This window comes from Antechinus flavipes, chromosome 2 (genome assembly GCF_016432865.1).
Source record: "Antechinus flavipes isolate AdamAnt ecotype Samford, QLD, Australia chromosome 2, AdamAnt_v2, whole genome shotgun sequence".
Lineage (NCBI taxonomy): Eukaryota > Metazoa > Chordata > Mammalia > Dasyuromorphia > Dasyuridae > Antechinus > Antechinus flavipes.
In genome coordinates this window covers 562,100,516-562,118,176 of record NC_067399.1, presented here as the reverse complement: position 1 = coordinate 562,118,176, position 17,661 = coordinate 562,100,516, and the positions used below count along the sequence as shown (strand labels likewise).

Here is a 17,661-nt window from a genome sequence, read left to right as displayed (position 1 = left end):
GCTGTATTGGCCCAGCTTGCATTGGGAGTGCACACAATATTTTTTAAAGTAACTGCACAAAGCTATAGGGCTTACTTTCCTCTCTGAGATGTTTCTGGAGCCAATTTCTTTGAAGAACTAATATTATCTTGGTCTTTATGAATTTTGAGTTATGTTTATAACTATATTATATATTTATATATATGTTTATATATATTATTAATGTTAATAAGGCTGATTATTGTCCCAATCTAGCAAAAGTGACAATAGTCTTTTGCTAAATTAGATAAAGGTAGTTATTGACTCACAATAGCCATAAGGCAGAAAATTTCCAAACTGGAAGGAACCTTAGAGATGACCTATTCCAAACTTTTTACAGCTTTTTATATCTGAGGACACCAGAGTTCACAAAGATTGAGTAACTTGGCCAGGGTTTCACTGGTTAAAAAAGAAAGAAAGAAAGAAAGAAAATCTTTTGTGATTTTCTTCACAATCTCATATGGAAAAGGCAAAAGCATGTTTGGAGAATCTGGGATACTTCAAGTAAAGGAAAGCAGCAGTTAAGAATGTGATCAGCAGTTCACACCCAACCCTCTTTGGCAACAGTTTAGTCTATTATATTTCATACATATATGTATGTGTGTGTGTATTTACACACACACACACATATATGTATATACCTCCTCAAAATCTAGACCATAATATTTACAGGAGTTAATCTGGTAAAATTAATTAATGTTCTTCATGAAATACAGTTTTTTAACCAGATATTAATTGGCATTGCTTACGAATCATTCTTTGGCTCCAAAATCAATTTCACCAAACTTGGAATTTCAGGAACCCACAAGTAAATAATAGCTCTAGTGTAGAACTGCTCTAGACTCTATTCCATCAATGAACTAGTTTGTGATTTAGGTTCAGAGAGGAGAGAGAGAAAAGAATGGGAGGGGTTCAATGAAATTTAGGTCCTAACACTGATTTAAACCTTCTTTTGCATTACCAAAATTCCATTTTTGCCTTCAGATTGATAGAAACATGTCAAATTTTGTGACATAGCTTTTACTCTCATTATCATTCAACTGGTTTGTTTCTTAATTTTCTGATTGAATTAGTTGGTAATCTGAGTTTATTCTTGAAAACTCTTCATATCACAGGAACCTCCAAACTTCTTACCTCTCTTACTCTTTCCCCTCCTCTCCACAGTGTTTTTTAACTATCCTGTTAGATACTCTAGAACTCTTAGAGTTCACTATCCTGTGAACTCTCTTAGAGTTTTTCTTAATAGTCCCATGATTGTTTGGCTCTTTTTGCTGTTCTTTTTTTTTTTTTTTTGGGGGGGGGGGAGGGAGGACGAGGAGAGGAAGTACCTTTGAAAATATACATATTTGTAGATAAAATGCAACTCCCTGGCATTTGAATCAGAGGACCAGGTAAAAATTCAGTTCTGCCACTTATTAGCAAAGACAAATAGCTTCAGTCCTTAAAAAAAAAAAAAATTTAATGAAGAAATTGAACTAGAAAAGTCTTCAAAATCTATGATCCTGGTTTTGTTTTGTTTTGGTTTGGTTTGGTTTTTTTTTGGGGGGGAGGTGGTGAGGCAACTGAGGTTAACTAACTTGCCTAGGGTCATACAACTAATAAGTGTAGTCTGAAGCCAAATTTAAACTCAGATCCTATTGACTTCAGGGCCAGTGCTCTATCCATTACACTATCTAGCTGCCCCTATGTTCCTATTTAAAAAAAAGAAAAAATGAATTCCTTTACCACTTCTTGCAAACTGATTTTTTAAAATATAATAATTCAAAAAGGAAAGCCTGGCAGCCAAACTAGATGATCTCTACTATCTTTTAAAATTCCACTTTTCTTTTTTTTTCTTTTAATGTACTTATTTAATATTTTTCCCAGTAACATTCAAAACAAATTTTTTACATTTGTTATCTAAAAATATTTGAGCTCTAAGTTCTATCTCTTATTCCTACTCATAATTAAGAAATCACATGTGAAGTTATGCAAAACATTTCCATAAAAGTCAAGTTGTGAAAGAAAGCATAGATCTCTCACCCTAATGAAAGTAAAACTTTAAGAAAAATTAAGTTAAACACAGAGAGAGAGAGAGAGAGAGAGAGAGAGAGAGAGAGAGAGAGAGAGAGAGAGAGAGAGAGAATGGTTTAATCTGTACTTAGACATAGTCAGATAGTCAGTTCCTTCTCTTGGTATGGACTTTTCATAAGCCCTTCAGAGAAATCATGGATGATTGTACTCCCAAGAATAGCAGTCATTTATAGCTAGTCATCCCAGAACATTGATATTACTGTGTATACAGTACATTTCACTTTGCTTGGGTTCATGGAGGATTTTCCAACTCTTTTTCTTCTGAGACCATCTTGCTCACCATTTCCCATAGAACAATAATATTCCATCACAAACACATACCACAGTTTATTGAGTCATTCCCCAATTTTGGGGCACCACCTCAATTTTCAAAATTTCCACTTTTCTATGTCAGATTTATATGGGTAGATTGAAGAAGTTCATGCAAGTCTAGAATTTTTATTTAGAAACTCAAAGTTCCAGACAAATAATAATAATAATAATCAATAGTATTAATATAGCCCTTTAGCTAATTTAACATTCTCAACAATCATATAATAATAACAGCACCTGAAGTTCAGGGATTATTTCATTTTTGACTTTAGTCTCCAATGCCTGACATATTGTGGGTATTTAATAAATGATTGTGGATTGAATGATATAATTAACTTTAAAGCTCATGAAGTACTTTTCATGTAAGAATACTTCCAAGTAGATGAGTATGTTATTATGAGCTCCATTTTACAAGGAGGAAATTGATTTGTCACTAATCTAAGGAAACACTATTATTTGTCATTGTCAAGATTCACACTCAGGACCCTTGAGTCCAAAACTAGTCTTCTTAAATTAAATAATATTTGTAAATCATTTAACACAGTGCTTTAATAAGAGAGTTCAAGTAAATTTTGATAATTCACATTTGTTGTTCAGTCATTTTCAGTCATGGCCAGCTCTTCATGATCCTGTTTGGGGCTTTCTTGGCAAAGATTCTGGAGTAGTTTGCCATTTTCTTCTCCTCTTCATTTTACAGGTGTAGAAAATGAGGCAAGTAGAGTTAAGTGATTTGTCAAGGGTCATCCAGCTAATAAGTGAGTGAAGTTGGATTTGAACTCAAGAATTTGAGGCTTCCTGACTCTAGGCTCATCATTCTATTCCCCACACTAAGTAGCTGCTTTAAATGAGATATGTGTAAACCTTTAGCACAGTGCCTGGCACTTACCTAGTAGAAACTTAATAAATGTTTATTTAATCTTTCCCTTCCTTCTTTCCACTACATCAAACTGCCAGAGATTCAGGGCTTTTCTCAATCAATACTGGAAAAAAAAAATCGTATCTCCATATAATGCTTTAAAGTTTACAAGTTTTTGTTTTGTTTTTTTACTTTCCTACAATTTTACTGTACTTTTTACTTTTTACAATTTTAGAATCTCAATCTTACAGCTGACCAGGGCTATTGTAGTAGAGTCAACTCTACTTTTGTAAGCCACAGGGTTCCTTTCTTTCATACATCCTGGTAAAGCTCTGGAGACCTGAATTTGAACCCCAGCTTTGATCCTTGCTGACTAAAAGATAAATTAACTACTCTGAGCCTCAATTTCCTCACTTGTAAAATTAAGATAATAATACTTATACTGCCTACAGCCCAGAATCTGAAAAAAAAAAAAAACTTTTTTCTAAACCGTAAAGGGCCTTAGAAATATAATTTATTATTATTCATAAACTCCTAAAACAGGCAAGAGCCCATCAGAGTGTTGGTGAAACTGTTTCTAGGAACTGGGCTTTAGAGAAAGTCCTTTGTAAACGTTCTTTGACAGTTCTGGAATTTAAACTTATTCCACTGCCCAGAGAATCACTTTGTTCCTGCTCCATGTCAACACAGGAAGATTTTGGCATCATGCTCCAGAAGTGATAAACTTCTGGTTTTGTCTTCAGACAGATAGAACCAGGCCCTGAGAGGGAACAAGAGCCTAAACAGGTCACAAGAGCATCCAACTGATGCTAAAGGAGAGATTGGGACCTATGGAGAAAGAAAGGAAAGGTGCAGATATTCATGGTTTATAATTACCTTTTCTGAAATAATGCTTACTTGAGGAGCAACCTCAGTTTAGGGCTCAGTTTCTAAAATGAATGAATGAATGAACAATATACTCCCCTGAAAGAATATTAAATGAGGTCAACAGGCCCTTTTTTTCTTATTTTCCTAACAAATATAACCCCTGTAGAACAATACTTGGACCCTCATGCAAAGTTTTAAAGTTTAAAAAAATTATACCAAAAAGTGGTATAATTTTAATATGAGAGTCCAAGTAAATTTTGATAATCCACAATATCCCTTCAAACAGCCTCAACGTCCACCTATGCAGGCTATTTGGGTAAGAAGTATGTTACTTCTTATTTCCAGGGTAACAGTTTCAAGAAAACAATATTCTTCCTAATAAACACAAACATCAGGAGCTTTCTCAGCTCATTTATACAAATATTCTATTGTACAAATATTTTATTTTGGCAGCTTACTAGCTGGTGCTCTATTAACCTGTCCATTCAGCCTGGAAAACCTCAGGAATGAGTCTAGGCTTCTGATATTTCCCAACTAATAAGCCAGCTGGCCTCCCCTCCCAGCCTTAAGTACTCCATTGTTTAACAAGCTATGGACCCTACTTGTAGGCATGGAATCCTGCCACTCTTCCCAAGCCAAAGCCATCTGGTTTGGTTGCCAAACAGTAAGGGTGAATCACTTCACCATAGGAAATTTCCATGATATCAGAGCTTCCAAAGAAAGAGTAATGATGGATCAAGGGGTTTCCCAGGCCCACTTTGGATTTTGTACCTATGCAGAGATAAGTCCTGTCCATTCTAGCTGCTCTATTCTTTGGTTGGCTCCAGAATCTCAAACATCAGCCAATCAGATACAGCTCGGTTTAGAGCAACATGGGGTGATGTATAGAACACAGATAATTAGGATCTGGGAATTATATTCCCAACTTTTCTTGTGACTGACCTCAGCAAGCAAATTTTAATATGTCACTTGGCCCAGTTCAGCAATATAAAAATAGAAATGCTTCTCCCTGTGGGTTGAAGTGGTGACCCCAAAATATACTTCACATACCACATTGTGTGTTGTGAGCCCTCTGTAGAGAGGGGCTATAAAAATATAAACAAGGGACAAGCATTTATTGAGTACTTTGTAGAGCTAAGGATAAAGATAGGATCTGAGTCAAAGCAAAAAAAAAAAAAAAAAAAAAGATACAATCGATTATTGAGTACATTGAGCACTATGTGCCAGTCACTGTGGTAAGCAAAGACAGGTCTTGCCTTCAATGAACTTGCATTCTAATGCTCTAAAGTTTTTTTGTCACCTATTTAGACTAATGTAATGCAGCATTGAAGGAGAGAAACTTGAAAGAAGGAAGATTCATGTTACAGAAAAAAAATTCTGCTCTTTTCATTTATTGCTATCTATGTTTGTGAAACATCGTGCTTAATAGTTATTGTGATTGGTGTACCCATTTTGAAAAATAATTACTGCCTTCTTGGAGATTGCCTTGCTTCTAATTAAAATCTTAGGTCTGGAATATTAAAGGTGTATCATCAACCCGGCATCCAGGATATACGCAGCTAGACTCATTTAGGGAAGAAAAATTAATTAGTTTTTGTTTCAATCCCCAGCTGTTTTGCTAAGGAAAGGAATGGTATGCATGTTGACCACACAGATATTCTCTAAATTGACTAGAGCAACTGAAAAGATAAGGAAAGGGGAAGGAGAAAGGAAGAAGAAGATAGTGATTTGTTCCTTTTTAACCCACTTAGCTTTTAATATAAACTGTCCATATGTGGTGCTCCCTTGTTCTTGCTGACATCCCTCAGGAGTCCTAATTTACCTGTACAGTAAAACTAGGAGATAAGGGGGCTCCTCTTTAGAAATTAATGTTTAATTCACTTTTTTACTGTCAAACCATATCCGCGATGGTGACAAGGGGGATCCTGGAGCCTTCTGGAGTGCTCACTGAGGTATCAGAGTGAAGGTTCAGGATCACGCTTGCTGTCACAAAGGTGGGTCAGTCAACACATGGCCAAAAGAGTCTCAGAGTGATATGTAACAATGTAACAAGAGGGCAGGAAGGTGACATGAGGAGCCAAAAATAGAGATAGACTCTAAATTGAGTCAAAGAAAATAAAGAAATGAATGAATAAATAAATCAATGCATGAAGGAATAGATGAATGAATGAACAAAAATAAGCATGGTGAAATCAAACACTCAGAGTTAGGAGACACAGATTTCTATCTCAGCTTCGCTAGTTACTACCTGTGTGGCCTTGAAAACATTATCTCACCTCTCTGGATCTTCATTTACCAACCTATAAAATGAGAGGGTTGACTCAAAGATAGTGAGAAGAGAGGGTGAGTTGATGAGGGAGGAGAAAAGGAGTCAGAAAGAGGATGATATCTCTTTCATGTTTTAAAAGGCTACATAGAAGAAGAATTACACTTGTTTCAATTTGGAACAATGGGTAACAGTTGCAAAGATGTAAAATTTAGGCTCCAAGTAAGGAAAAACATCCTAATAACAATGTGAGATAGTAAGAACTCCTCCCTTAGAGTTTTCCTCCCTACAGCTCCTCATTACTGAGATTGGATTACCACTTGTCAAATATTTTGTGAAGTATCTTCTTTTGGACTTTGACTGGGTGGCCACTGAGATACTGTCTCATTCTGAAATTCAGTGATTCTGTGTCCCCAAAGGGACTTTCCAAAATCCTGTGAGTCATCTAAACCAGGAACAAAGCATGGAAGAGTTGGGCTCTTTGTCATACAAAGAATTTATCCCCAGCTACTTGAAAATATCTACAGGCTCTTCAGCTACCATGACCATCAGATCTCCTTAGAACTGAGAGGTACCAGCCCACTTTGGCATTTAGCTGTTTCAGGGCCTATGGCAGATATACCATGGAGGTTAGTTTATTTACTCCTTTCCTTGCAATATTTCATAAATTTATCATCCATACTTTGTGGCCAATTGGGCCATGCCATTCATAATAATATATATTTATATTATATAACACTTAACTATTTTCAAGGCACTGTGATCAGCCCAATAACCCTGGGGGCAGCTACTATTATTATCCCCATTTTACAGATTAAAAAAATGAGGCAAAGAAAAGTTAAATGACTTTCTCAGACTCACACAACTAATAAATACGTTAAACTCAGGCCTTCCTGACTCCAAGCCTGGACTCTATTCACTATATCACCTAGCTGCCCTACTCATGTTATGGCTGGCCTCCATTAAGAATCTATTAAGACTGCCTGCTTCTCTAATCTACATTTTTTTCCTCTCCTTTTTACAAGCACAGAGTTACACAGGTATAAAAAAGCACTATTCCTTTGAATATAAATAATCAGAAGTTCTTGAGCTGCATGAATATTTCACTCATGGCAAGAGATATGTCCTTTGTCAGTGTGACTTCTATAAATGGTTTGGTGGATTTAAAAAAAAAAAAAAAAAGATATTTCTAAACATATTCCCATCCTAAGTTATTACTTCTAGGGAAAAAAATCCTTAGGGGTGATTATAGATAGGATTCCTGTTTAGCTATTGGGTAGATAGTTACTGGGGACAAACTGAAATTCTTGAATTCCTTAAAATGATTACAGTTTCTATGAATACAAAGAGAATATCAAATTATTAAAATTTGCAGACAACCTATGGGATTCATGCCACTGAGTGGCTAACTTAATTGGTGTTCACCAAAGCTTAGAATAGTAGAAAGTACATAAAACTTGATAGCTAGGATCAATTGGGTTCAAGTCAATTCAAATCAGCAAATGTTTCATAAATGCCCACTATTTTGAAAGACTCTGTGATAAGCGAGAAATTTACAAAGAAAAAAATAAAATAGACTCTGTCTTTAATGAATTTCCATTCTATTACCATCCAACCTGACAAATCATTTAAACTTTCTGAGTCTGAGTTTCTGCATTTGTAAAGTGAAGGGTAGTGGATTAAACTTTTTCTAAATCAAACTTTTCCTTTGAATTCCATTCTTTTCTCTGACCTTAAGAGAACCTATAATTTACAAGTCTAGAATCCACTCTGAGTTCTTTCTGCCAGTACCTAGCTCTATGACATTCGGCAAGTAACAACTCCTCTGGGTTCATTTCCTCATATATGAAATTTGGGGACTAGATTAGATGAATTATAGAGTTTCTTAAACTTTAAAATCATTGATGGTATGATTTTTCTTTTTTTCTCCTTTTCTTCCATTCTTCTCCTACTTCTTTCCTTCTTAAAGTTGCTGTTGAGAAAAATATTCATAAAACCTAAATGGATTTAGTACTGAAGAAAACCTTAGAAATCATCGACTATCCAAAAAAAGAAAGATAAAGCACCTGAATCTCATAGAAAGGAAATGATTTGCCTAAAGTTATAAAATAGCAATTAACAGAGTCTGGACTTGAATCTAAGTCTTCCAAGTCTAAAAATTGAATGTCCTCACTATATCTATGAGAGAATTGTTATTACTAGCTCTTGCTTCGGCCTAATCCTTTTGATTGCCATCATAAGCAGTGTCTAGTGGCACTTGGGACTGAATAGATTGTGGATTTTGAGGTATTCTTATTTAAGTAGTAATGTGAGGTGGGTTAGGCATAGATTTAGCCTATTAGTCAAATAATAGTATATAAAAAGGGCACAATAGGTGGCTCAAATAGAGGGTCAAACTTGAAGTCAAAAAGATGAGTCTTCATGAATTTAAATCTGCTCTCAGACATTTAGTAGCTGTGTGATCCTAGAAAAGTCATTTAACTCTTTGCCTTAATTACCTCATCTCCAAAATGAGCTGGAGAAAGAAATGGCAAATCGCTTCAGTATCTTTGTCACAAAAACCTCAAAAGGGGTCACAAAGAGTCAGACTAATTAAATCTGTGGTCAGAAAGATTGACAAAAGAAACACTGGAGTGATTCAAGGAAATCATCCTGTGATTTTTTAAAGTACATTTAAAGTACAAAGATAAGTAGAGAAGTAAGGCAACTATCTGATTATTTATGTAAAAATATAGGTGTAGTAGGGGTGATAGAAAGAATAGCTAGATTTATATCCCAGCTCTGCAGCTACCTATGGGACCTTAAACAAATCACAACCTCTCTGGGCCTACTTCATCTTTAAAATAAAATAATCAAAGTAGATGATTTTTTTTTTTTTTGGAGACAGTTGGAATTAAATGATTTGCCCACTCATACAGTTAATAAATATCTAAGGCTGAATTTGAATGTTCTGATTCTAGGGCTGGTGCTCTAGCCATTATTCTACCTAGCTGCCCCAAACTAGATGACTTTTAAGGTAACTTCTAGCTTTATTTCTATAAATCTATGATCCTAGTTCAATTCAATTTAATAATAAGCATTTGTGTGGAAGTCACTGAGTTAGACAATAGGAATACAAAAATGAAGACTGCCCTCAATGAGCTTAAAATCTAATAAGAAAATAGTTATTGGGAAATTCCCAATGTTCTTATTTTTCTAAATTAATGTGTTTAATTGTTCTTGTTCTTCACCCTGCTTTACACATATAACTTTGGTGTGGTAGGTAAAATGTTTTTGGAATTAGTAACTTCTGTCCTAAAAATAGGAGACCCTTGTCCCAGATTGTCATGGAGACAGATGTTTCTGCCTAAATTTCTCCACCACCACTACTCCTCCCAACCAATTGAAAATAACAGATTCCTAGGAGTCCAGTACAAAACTGGCTTTAAGTTCCTGAATGAGGGCTTATCATTCCTTAAGGAAGAAACAATGTGATTTATTTGTGGTCATGTGACCGGTAGGTATCGCAAGACAAAATTCTAATCCAGGGCTGTTATCTTGAGTGTTCTTTCTACTCCATCATGTTGCTTTTTCTCCCTTCTCAAGAAAATAAGTCAACAAAGCAACAAGTTTTGCTTACATGGTTACTTGATCCCTAGTTCTATAATGCCATTTTTTTCTAACTATAATAGCTCTATCAGCCTTCAGGGGTGGAAATCTCTAAAATGAAAGAGCAACCATGCCAGCTGATAAAGAAGTCAGCTCCCAATGACAATCTGGGAAGTGGAGGCTAAACCGAGATAATCCAAGCCATATCACAGCTGGGCCCTCAGTGGGAAATTCCATCTGCTGGCTGAGATAGTTGCTGGGAAATAAGGCAGATCAAATGGAAGGAGTGTCCCCACCCCCAAAACTTTTCTTCTTAGGCCAGCACTTATCCCAATAGAGAGTGTCTGCTCCCTACTCAATGGACCATAGTACCAGGAAATGCAGAAAGCAGGAAATTCCCTCTTTACCCTAGACATGGATATACAAAGCACACAGCTCTCTTCTGGGAAGCTTCATTCCTTTCTCAAAATGACTGCGTCATAAAAGAAATACTTTCTTACTCTGCTGTGGCAACTGTTACTCCAGCCACTGGTCCTTTCCATTTGTTACTTAAGGGAGAAAACATAATGCAGACAAAGTCCCAAATAGGACTTTTTAAAACTGTATTTCAACTTACCAGAATACCACAGTGTTCAAGAGAATCTGAGGTGATTTTCAGCAGTGTTCATGTTTACCATATGACAATGTCTATAGTTTTGTTTGTGGTATGCTTTAAGTATTTATTTAGTTTTTTTTTTTTTTAATGCAGCTCACCTCATTGGTGTTATATCAAATGCAAAGTATTACAGGATCACAGATATAGAAGGAACCCCAAAGAAGATCTGGTTTAATCCCTTCATTTTACAGAGAAGGAAACTGAGGCCCAGAGATAGCAAATTACTTGCCTCAAAACAAAGGGGTAGTAGTCAAATTTGAATCCAGGTCCTTTGGTTCTAAAGCCAGTGCTTTTCGCACTGTTTCCACTGTATTTTTTTCTTAACCATGAGGGTTGTTTAGGTCTTCTTAAAGTAGCAAACGCAAGGAAGTAAGATAGGGAATCCACAGAAAGGGGCGTTGGTCAAAACTCACAGTATAAGGCATTTCTTCCCTCCACCACTGAACATACTTTATTAAAGAAGTAATCCTTAGATCCATCCACTCAGAAGTGATTTGATAAGATTTGTTAATTTGCTAAAAACTATTGTTCAGTTATTAAGATTAATGATTTAATAAGTGCCAAGTCCTGTATTAAGCACCAAAGATACAAAAACAAAATTTTAAGTCTCTGCCCTCAAGAAGTTTCTATTCTACTGAAGGAAAACAAATAAATATAAAATTCAAACAAAATAAATACACAAAGCAATATAGGGGGAGAGACACTAATAACTAAGAAAATAAGGAAAGATCTTATGAAATACAGCATGATGTCATATGCTGAGCTTTGGAAGAGCAGCTCCTGAGGAGAAAGGAGGAGCCATTACATTCTTAGAATACCTGGAATTATATTTGAAGTTTTAAGTACAGTTGTCCAGTAAAGACATACGGAATTTGTTTAGAAAGACAGGAGAAAGGAGAACACACTTATAATGTCCTGTACTTACAAAATTTATCTCTAAAGAAGCAGAAAATACCTCATGGATGATCATAGCTGTAAGGAACCTTGGAGATCAATCAGTCTAATCCCTCCATATAATAAATGAGGAAATTGAAGCCCAGATATGTTTAAATCACATGCTCAAGATCACCTCACTAATTAATAGACTCACAGACTCATAGACTCATAGATTTCAAGCTGGACAGAACTTCAGATGCCATGTACTTTAAAAGAAAATTTACTCCTAGAAAAATGAAATGACCTGTCCAATGCTACGCATCTACTAAGTGTCCAAGATGGTGATAGAATGAGGATAAAAACTGTAGCCTGGGAAAAAAAATTGACTCTGGAGTCAAAAGGCCTCTTTTCATATTCTACTTATAACCTTTAAGTATCACTGATCTCCATTTCACAATTGGGAAGAATGAAAAAGTCAAAGATCAAAGAAGACACATGACATTAGTGGTAATTGTCATCGTAGGCTATCCCTGATCCAAAATGCCAGCTACCCTATATATAATATATATATATATCTTACTCTGCTTATCCATCCCTCCCCACTCCATTGAGGAAATACCTAAAATAAAATCCAGGAATCTTGCCAGCCAGATCATAGATTCATGAACTAGAAGAGGCATTAGAAACTATCCAGTCTAAATCCTCCATTTTATAAATTGATAAACCAAGGTCCCAAAAAGTGAAGTGGTTTGTCCAAAATTACCAAAGAATGAAAAGCTGAGTTAGGATTAAACTTGGATCCTTTGACAGAAAAATAAACACAATCCAAAGCTTTCCTAAACTAGATAACTCCCAATGGAAGTTGAGGCATAGGAACTGTTTCCTCAGCTGTAAAATGAGAGACTTGGATTGAATGACCTCTAAGAGTTTTTTTAGCTCTATCATTCTAATCATTGAAGAGCAAGAAAAAATCATTTGGGACTAGAATGGGGTAATTCCATGACTGATTATTTTTTCACTTTTGTTTCTAAACTAGGGTTGGCAAGTCAGAGGGTTCTGGGAAGGAGTGTGCTTATTGTAAATGTTTAACAACCAGGACTTGTTGGGGGGGACAGGGTAGGAGTGTTCTTACAACATAATTTAAATTCAATCTGCATTATTGACATTTTCCCACCATTTTCTTAAGTCTAGATCATCAATAAAATTATATTTGCCAATTTTCAAGGTGAAAATACTTATACTGAAAATTTAACTGTATGGGCTGGATCTAGTACACTTCAAGTTCTAGGCCATGGCAATGTGTTTTTTCTCAGGAAAGAATGAATTGTGAAACTTATGGGCTTTCTTCTTTACTTTTTTTTTTTCAGATACTGGCTGACAAACAAAGTACACATCAAAAGACCCACCACAGGACTGCTGATGTATACTCTGGCCACACGTTTTTGTAACACCATCTACCTCTATGGCTTTTGGCCCTTTCCTCGAGATCAGAATCAGAACCCTGTCAAGTATCACTATTATGACAGCCTTAAATATGGCTATACATCCCAAGCCAGCCCCCATACCATGCCCTTGGAGTTTAAAGCCCTAAAGACTTTGCACCAACAGGGGGCTTTGAAACTGACCGTTGGTGAGTGTGATGGAGCTACGTAAAGTGGGGATCAATGAGGATTCCGTGGCTCACATTTCCAGCAGGCTACACCACGGGCAGATGGGGGTCGGGAGGAAAAAACAATAGAATGAGCAGAGGCTAGTGGTTTTCTTTGTTAAAGTGTAAAACAGTGACAAGAGTATATATACCTGCATATATATATTGACCTGAATATTATAACTGTGTGGTGTTCATCTAGAGTATGGCAGACAAGTTGCAGGAAGAAGGTGCTGAGGACTCACCCAATCTGAAGACACCATGTTTGAGAGTGAGAAGATTGGACTCAAAAGGAAATTAATTCCAGCACTGAATATGTAATAGTCTCATCAGCTGAAGAATTCTGGGGGCTGACGGATGAATGCTAAGCCATTCATTTTCAGCTGCTCTGAGTCTCTGAGAAAAGTGGATTCTGGGTGACCCAGAACCTAGAGGTTAGCAGCTGGGCTTAGTGTTAAAAATGTTACTGTTCAAGAAAAGTGGGGAAGGGATGGGGGGGTTGCTCAACAGAAAAGTGGAGCAAGAAACCAAGAAGCACAGGTTGGGGCATGTTAGCGGATGGCCTTGGTCTACTCGCTCTAAGTGAATTGTCCAGGAGACATGCTCATGGCCCATCAATGTGTTCCTGATTGGGACACTTTTAAAGCTCATAAATCAAACTGAAAAAACCAGCGATGGACTTTGGCTTTTTAGTTGATGAAACCATGATGCCAGCATGGACACCACTGATGGCTGACGCAGAGGGGAAAAAAAAAGGTGACCCTGAAAATACTGACCATTCAAACCAGATTGACACTTGTTTACAAAAAATGAAAAAAAATCTGAAGTGGTCAGAGCCACACTTGGGGCAAAGACAGAAGAGTTGCAAACAATGCTTAGCCTTTTGTAGATGTTCTTTGGGGTGGCAAAAAGAGAAAAGCCATGGGATTTAGGGAGGAAGAGAAGGAATTACACACCTAAATGTGGTATTGAGGGTAAGAGAAAGGATAATATAATCTGACCTCGTACCAGTCAAAGTCACCTTTTAAGTCTCTTTCTTGCTCCTCAAGGGTTAGCCCACCTTCCTTCTTGTTAAAATATAAAGTCAGAGATTGGACTGAAAGCTGCCACAGCAATGAAATCCAAAGCCAAGACTTGAAAGGGCATTGTCGAGATAAATGTCATCATGATAAAATATATAAGATTGCCTTCCCTCACTGCGCACAAAGCCCCAGAGTGTGAAATCTGAAAGAATTTTAGACATTCAGTTTCACTTCTCAGCACCAACACTGTTCTGCATCTCACTCCGTCTGGTCAAAGAAACCCGTCTGCTCAGTTTCAGTGTAACTTTCTTGTCAGTTTCCTGTCCTGATTGTCAGGTGGTATATCTTGACTCTCTTGTTTAGCTTTCTGACTCTGCAAGGAGAGATTTAAATTTTCCCTTCTCTTCCCCTCTCCCCCACCAATGGATTCGATTATTTTAGGATTTTGTGAAATTAGACTTGTTCCTACTAAGGTTTTGTATATTCGTTCCTTTTTGTAAAGCTAACTATAGGATGCAAACCACTGGACATAACATCCCAGGGAAATGTGAACTGAGAACCAACAAGTCACTTAAGAGTTGGAATCCTGGGCCACAGTTAGAAATGGATACCGCATATGGGGCATGAGCTGTCTTGATTTGATTGCTGTATTATCTCTCTGATTAATAATTATGTTTTAAGATATATTTTGAAGTTATGTGAAAAAAACAGTATCTTGAAGGGAGTTGAGAAAAGAAATCAAGATCTTCTTCTGAACATATGAGACTAGGCATAATTAATCAATAAAATTCAGGATGGGACTCCAGATTAGATAGTAGTTGGAAGCTAACAGAAAGATGATCCTAAATCATTAATCCAGGACAAAATACCCCTCCCCCAGGATAAGGCAGTGATTGCTACTATAAATTGTTTTGTTCTTTGTATTATTGTTCTAGATTTTAGATTTTTAGTTTTCATCATGAGATGAAAATTTTAAAAGCAACAGCCGCTAGCTTCAGTGAGAAGTGAATGATACAGACTCCTTAGAGGAAGTAGAAATAATTGCCATCACATCTTACACTTCTCTAGAGCCTTTCATCTTGAAGATCTCAAAGGGTTTTAGGAACATTTCATTTTCAAGGTTCACAATGCCCAAGACAAAGCAGGTAAGTGACATTGCCAGCATTTTCTAGTTGCATTAACTCAAACACAAAGGATTTTGGTGATTAACCCCAAAGCAAACAAAGAAAATCAGGAGCAAAATCAGGAAAGGGACCCAGCAGCCCAGAATTCCAGCCTCATGTTCTAGCTAATAGATACAATGGAAAAGATTCTTGAAATCCAAATTGCTTACTTGAATTTTTGTGGGTGTCTATGATAGTTTGGGCTCCTTAAAATGAAATTAGCAGTCGTTGTATGCAGATATAACTTAAGCTGCTAATTTTTCCTTTTCCTCCCTATGGCAAAGAATAACTAGATTGGCCTCTTCCTGAGGGAAGGTCAGTTTTGGTGAAATGTAATATTAGAGAAGTAGAAAGCTGTTGAAAATCTGCCTTCATCTTGAAAAGGGTTAGAAAAATAAGGTCAATTTTGCTGATTCTTTTACTGGCTAAATGCATTATGCAACAACAATGACTCCAAAGACTGTTCCTTTTTCATCTGGTCACCAAGACTTAAAGGAAATAGACAATAAGATCTTGTTTAATTGGCTTGTTTGATTAAATCATAATAATAACGAAGTCTGGAGTCATGGAGATAAGTTAGCTTTGATATATGATATGGGGGAGGTTGGGGTAGGAGTGTAATGATAACAATAGCTCACATTTTTTATAGCACTTTACAATCACAAAGCACTTTACCCACGTAAATTCATCTGTTTCTTACAGGAACCCTGTGAGATAGGTAAACCATGTGAGCACTGAAAATCTTTGATTCTTAGCCCTGTCTGTGGCCTTGGTTAAATGATGACCTCTCTGAACCTCAGTTTCCTTATTTGTGAAATGAGGATCACACTTTCAAGTCCTATCTCCTGGGACTTTTTTAAGAAAAGCATTTTGTAACAGTGTAAATCAATATACAAATGAGCCATTTTTATCATCCTTTAAGAGGAATTGGAGATTCAGATAGGTCACCTTGCCCAAGGTTACATCATTATTCTAAGTATCAGACCCAAGGGCTAGTACTAAGATCTTCTGACTCCAAACCCAGTATTCTTTCTACTACTACATTATGTTGCTTTCATAAGCTTACCTTGGCCAACTATATTTCAGGCATGTTGGTGACAGGGGAATCATCTAGAGAGAGTAAGAAGTGGTAATGATCATAACATTTTCTTAGCACTTTATAATTTATTAATAGAACATATTCACCTATAGATTATCACAAAAATTCCCTTTAACTCTAAAATTCTATGAATCCATTATTCTAACTCAATTTTATTTGAACTTCATGATAACCCCCTATTTTTATAATAGCTTTTTATTTTTCAAAATACAAAGATATTTTCAATATTCATCCTTGCAAAATCTTGCGTTCCAAATTTTTCTCCCTCTCCACCCCCCCTCTCTCCTAGACAGCAGTAATCTAATACAGGTTAAACATGTGCAAATCTTCTAAACATATTTTTTGCATTTATCATGTTGCACAAGAAAAATTGGATCAAAGGGGGGGGGGAATGAGAAAGAAAAAAACAAGCTAACAAAAAATTTACAAAAATGAAAATACTATGCTGTGATCCACACTCAGTGCCCACAGTCCTCCTCTCTCTGGGTGCAGATGGTTCTTTCCATCACAAATCTATTGTAATTTCCCTGAATCACCTCATTGTTGAAAAGAGCTGCATCCATCAGAGAGAAACTCCCTATTTTAGAGATGAGGAAACTCAGGCTCAAAATGATTTGCCTGAAGTCAGACAGCAAGCACATGGCAGAGTTGGGTCTAGAATTTAAAATCTTCTGATTCCTAGTCTTTTACTCTTTCTATTATAATATTTAGAATAATCAATGCATAAATATTCCCAACACCAAAAAAATTACTTCAAGAATATGCCTTATTGGCAGTGATTCAGTAGCACTTTTGCCATATTCAAAGGACACAAGTGCAAAGAACACTCTGTCCATCTGTATAATGAGATAGAAAGAATATGCTTGTGGAAGAGTATATGTTATCATGAACCAAGAGACGTATGCTTGTCTGCATAAGTGAAATCTCCTGTTGGCTTGGTGGAAATGAAAGCTGTTTGAATTTTACCAGGCAGGGGTTGTTGGAGCTACAGGTCTTAATAAATCTTCTATGCTGATGTTCCAAGTGGGATAAGAAACCATCAGACCAGATGGTACAGAGACCAACCTGCTCCAGGAGGCTGCTGTTTGATAAATCTCTTCATGCCTAATTAAGGCTCTTCTTCCAAAATGAATGATGCTGAAAAGTATATTGATGTCGATCAGATGGGAATCCAGACGTGGATGTTGCTATATGAGCGTCTTTAATAGCATCCCCAAT

The 17,661-nt window shown here is 36.4% G+C and overlaps 1 protein-coding gene across 1 annotated transcript in view; it reads left to right on the top strand.

Annotated features, from left to right (window-relative positions):
- The window catches only part of ST8SIA2 (ST8 alpha-N-acetyl-neuraminide alpha-2,8-sialyltransferase 2), a 90,434-nt gene extending 73,263 nt beyond the window's left edge, over positions 1-17,171 (top strand). Inside the window, exon 6 of the mRNA XM_051981050.1 lies at positions 12,879-17,171. Within this exon, the coding sequence (XP_051837010.1) occupies positions 12,879-13,164 (286 nt within the window). The 3' untranslated portion in view covers positions 13,165-17,171. The remainder of the gene's footprint in view (positions 1-12,878) is intronic.
- The last annotated feature ends 490 nt before the right edge of the window (positions 17,172-17,661 follow it).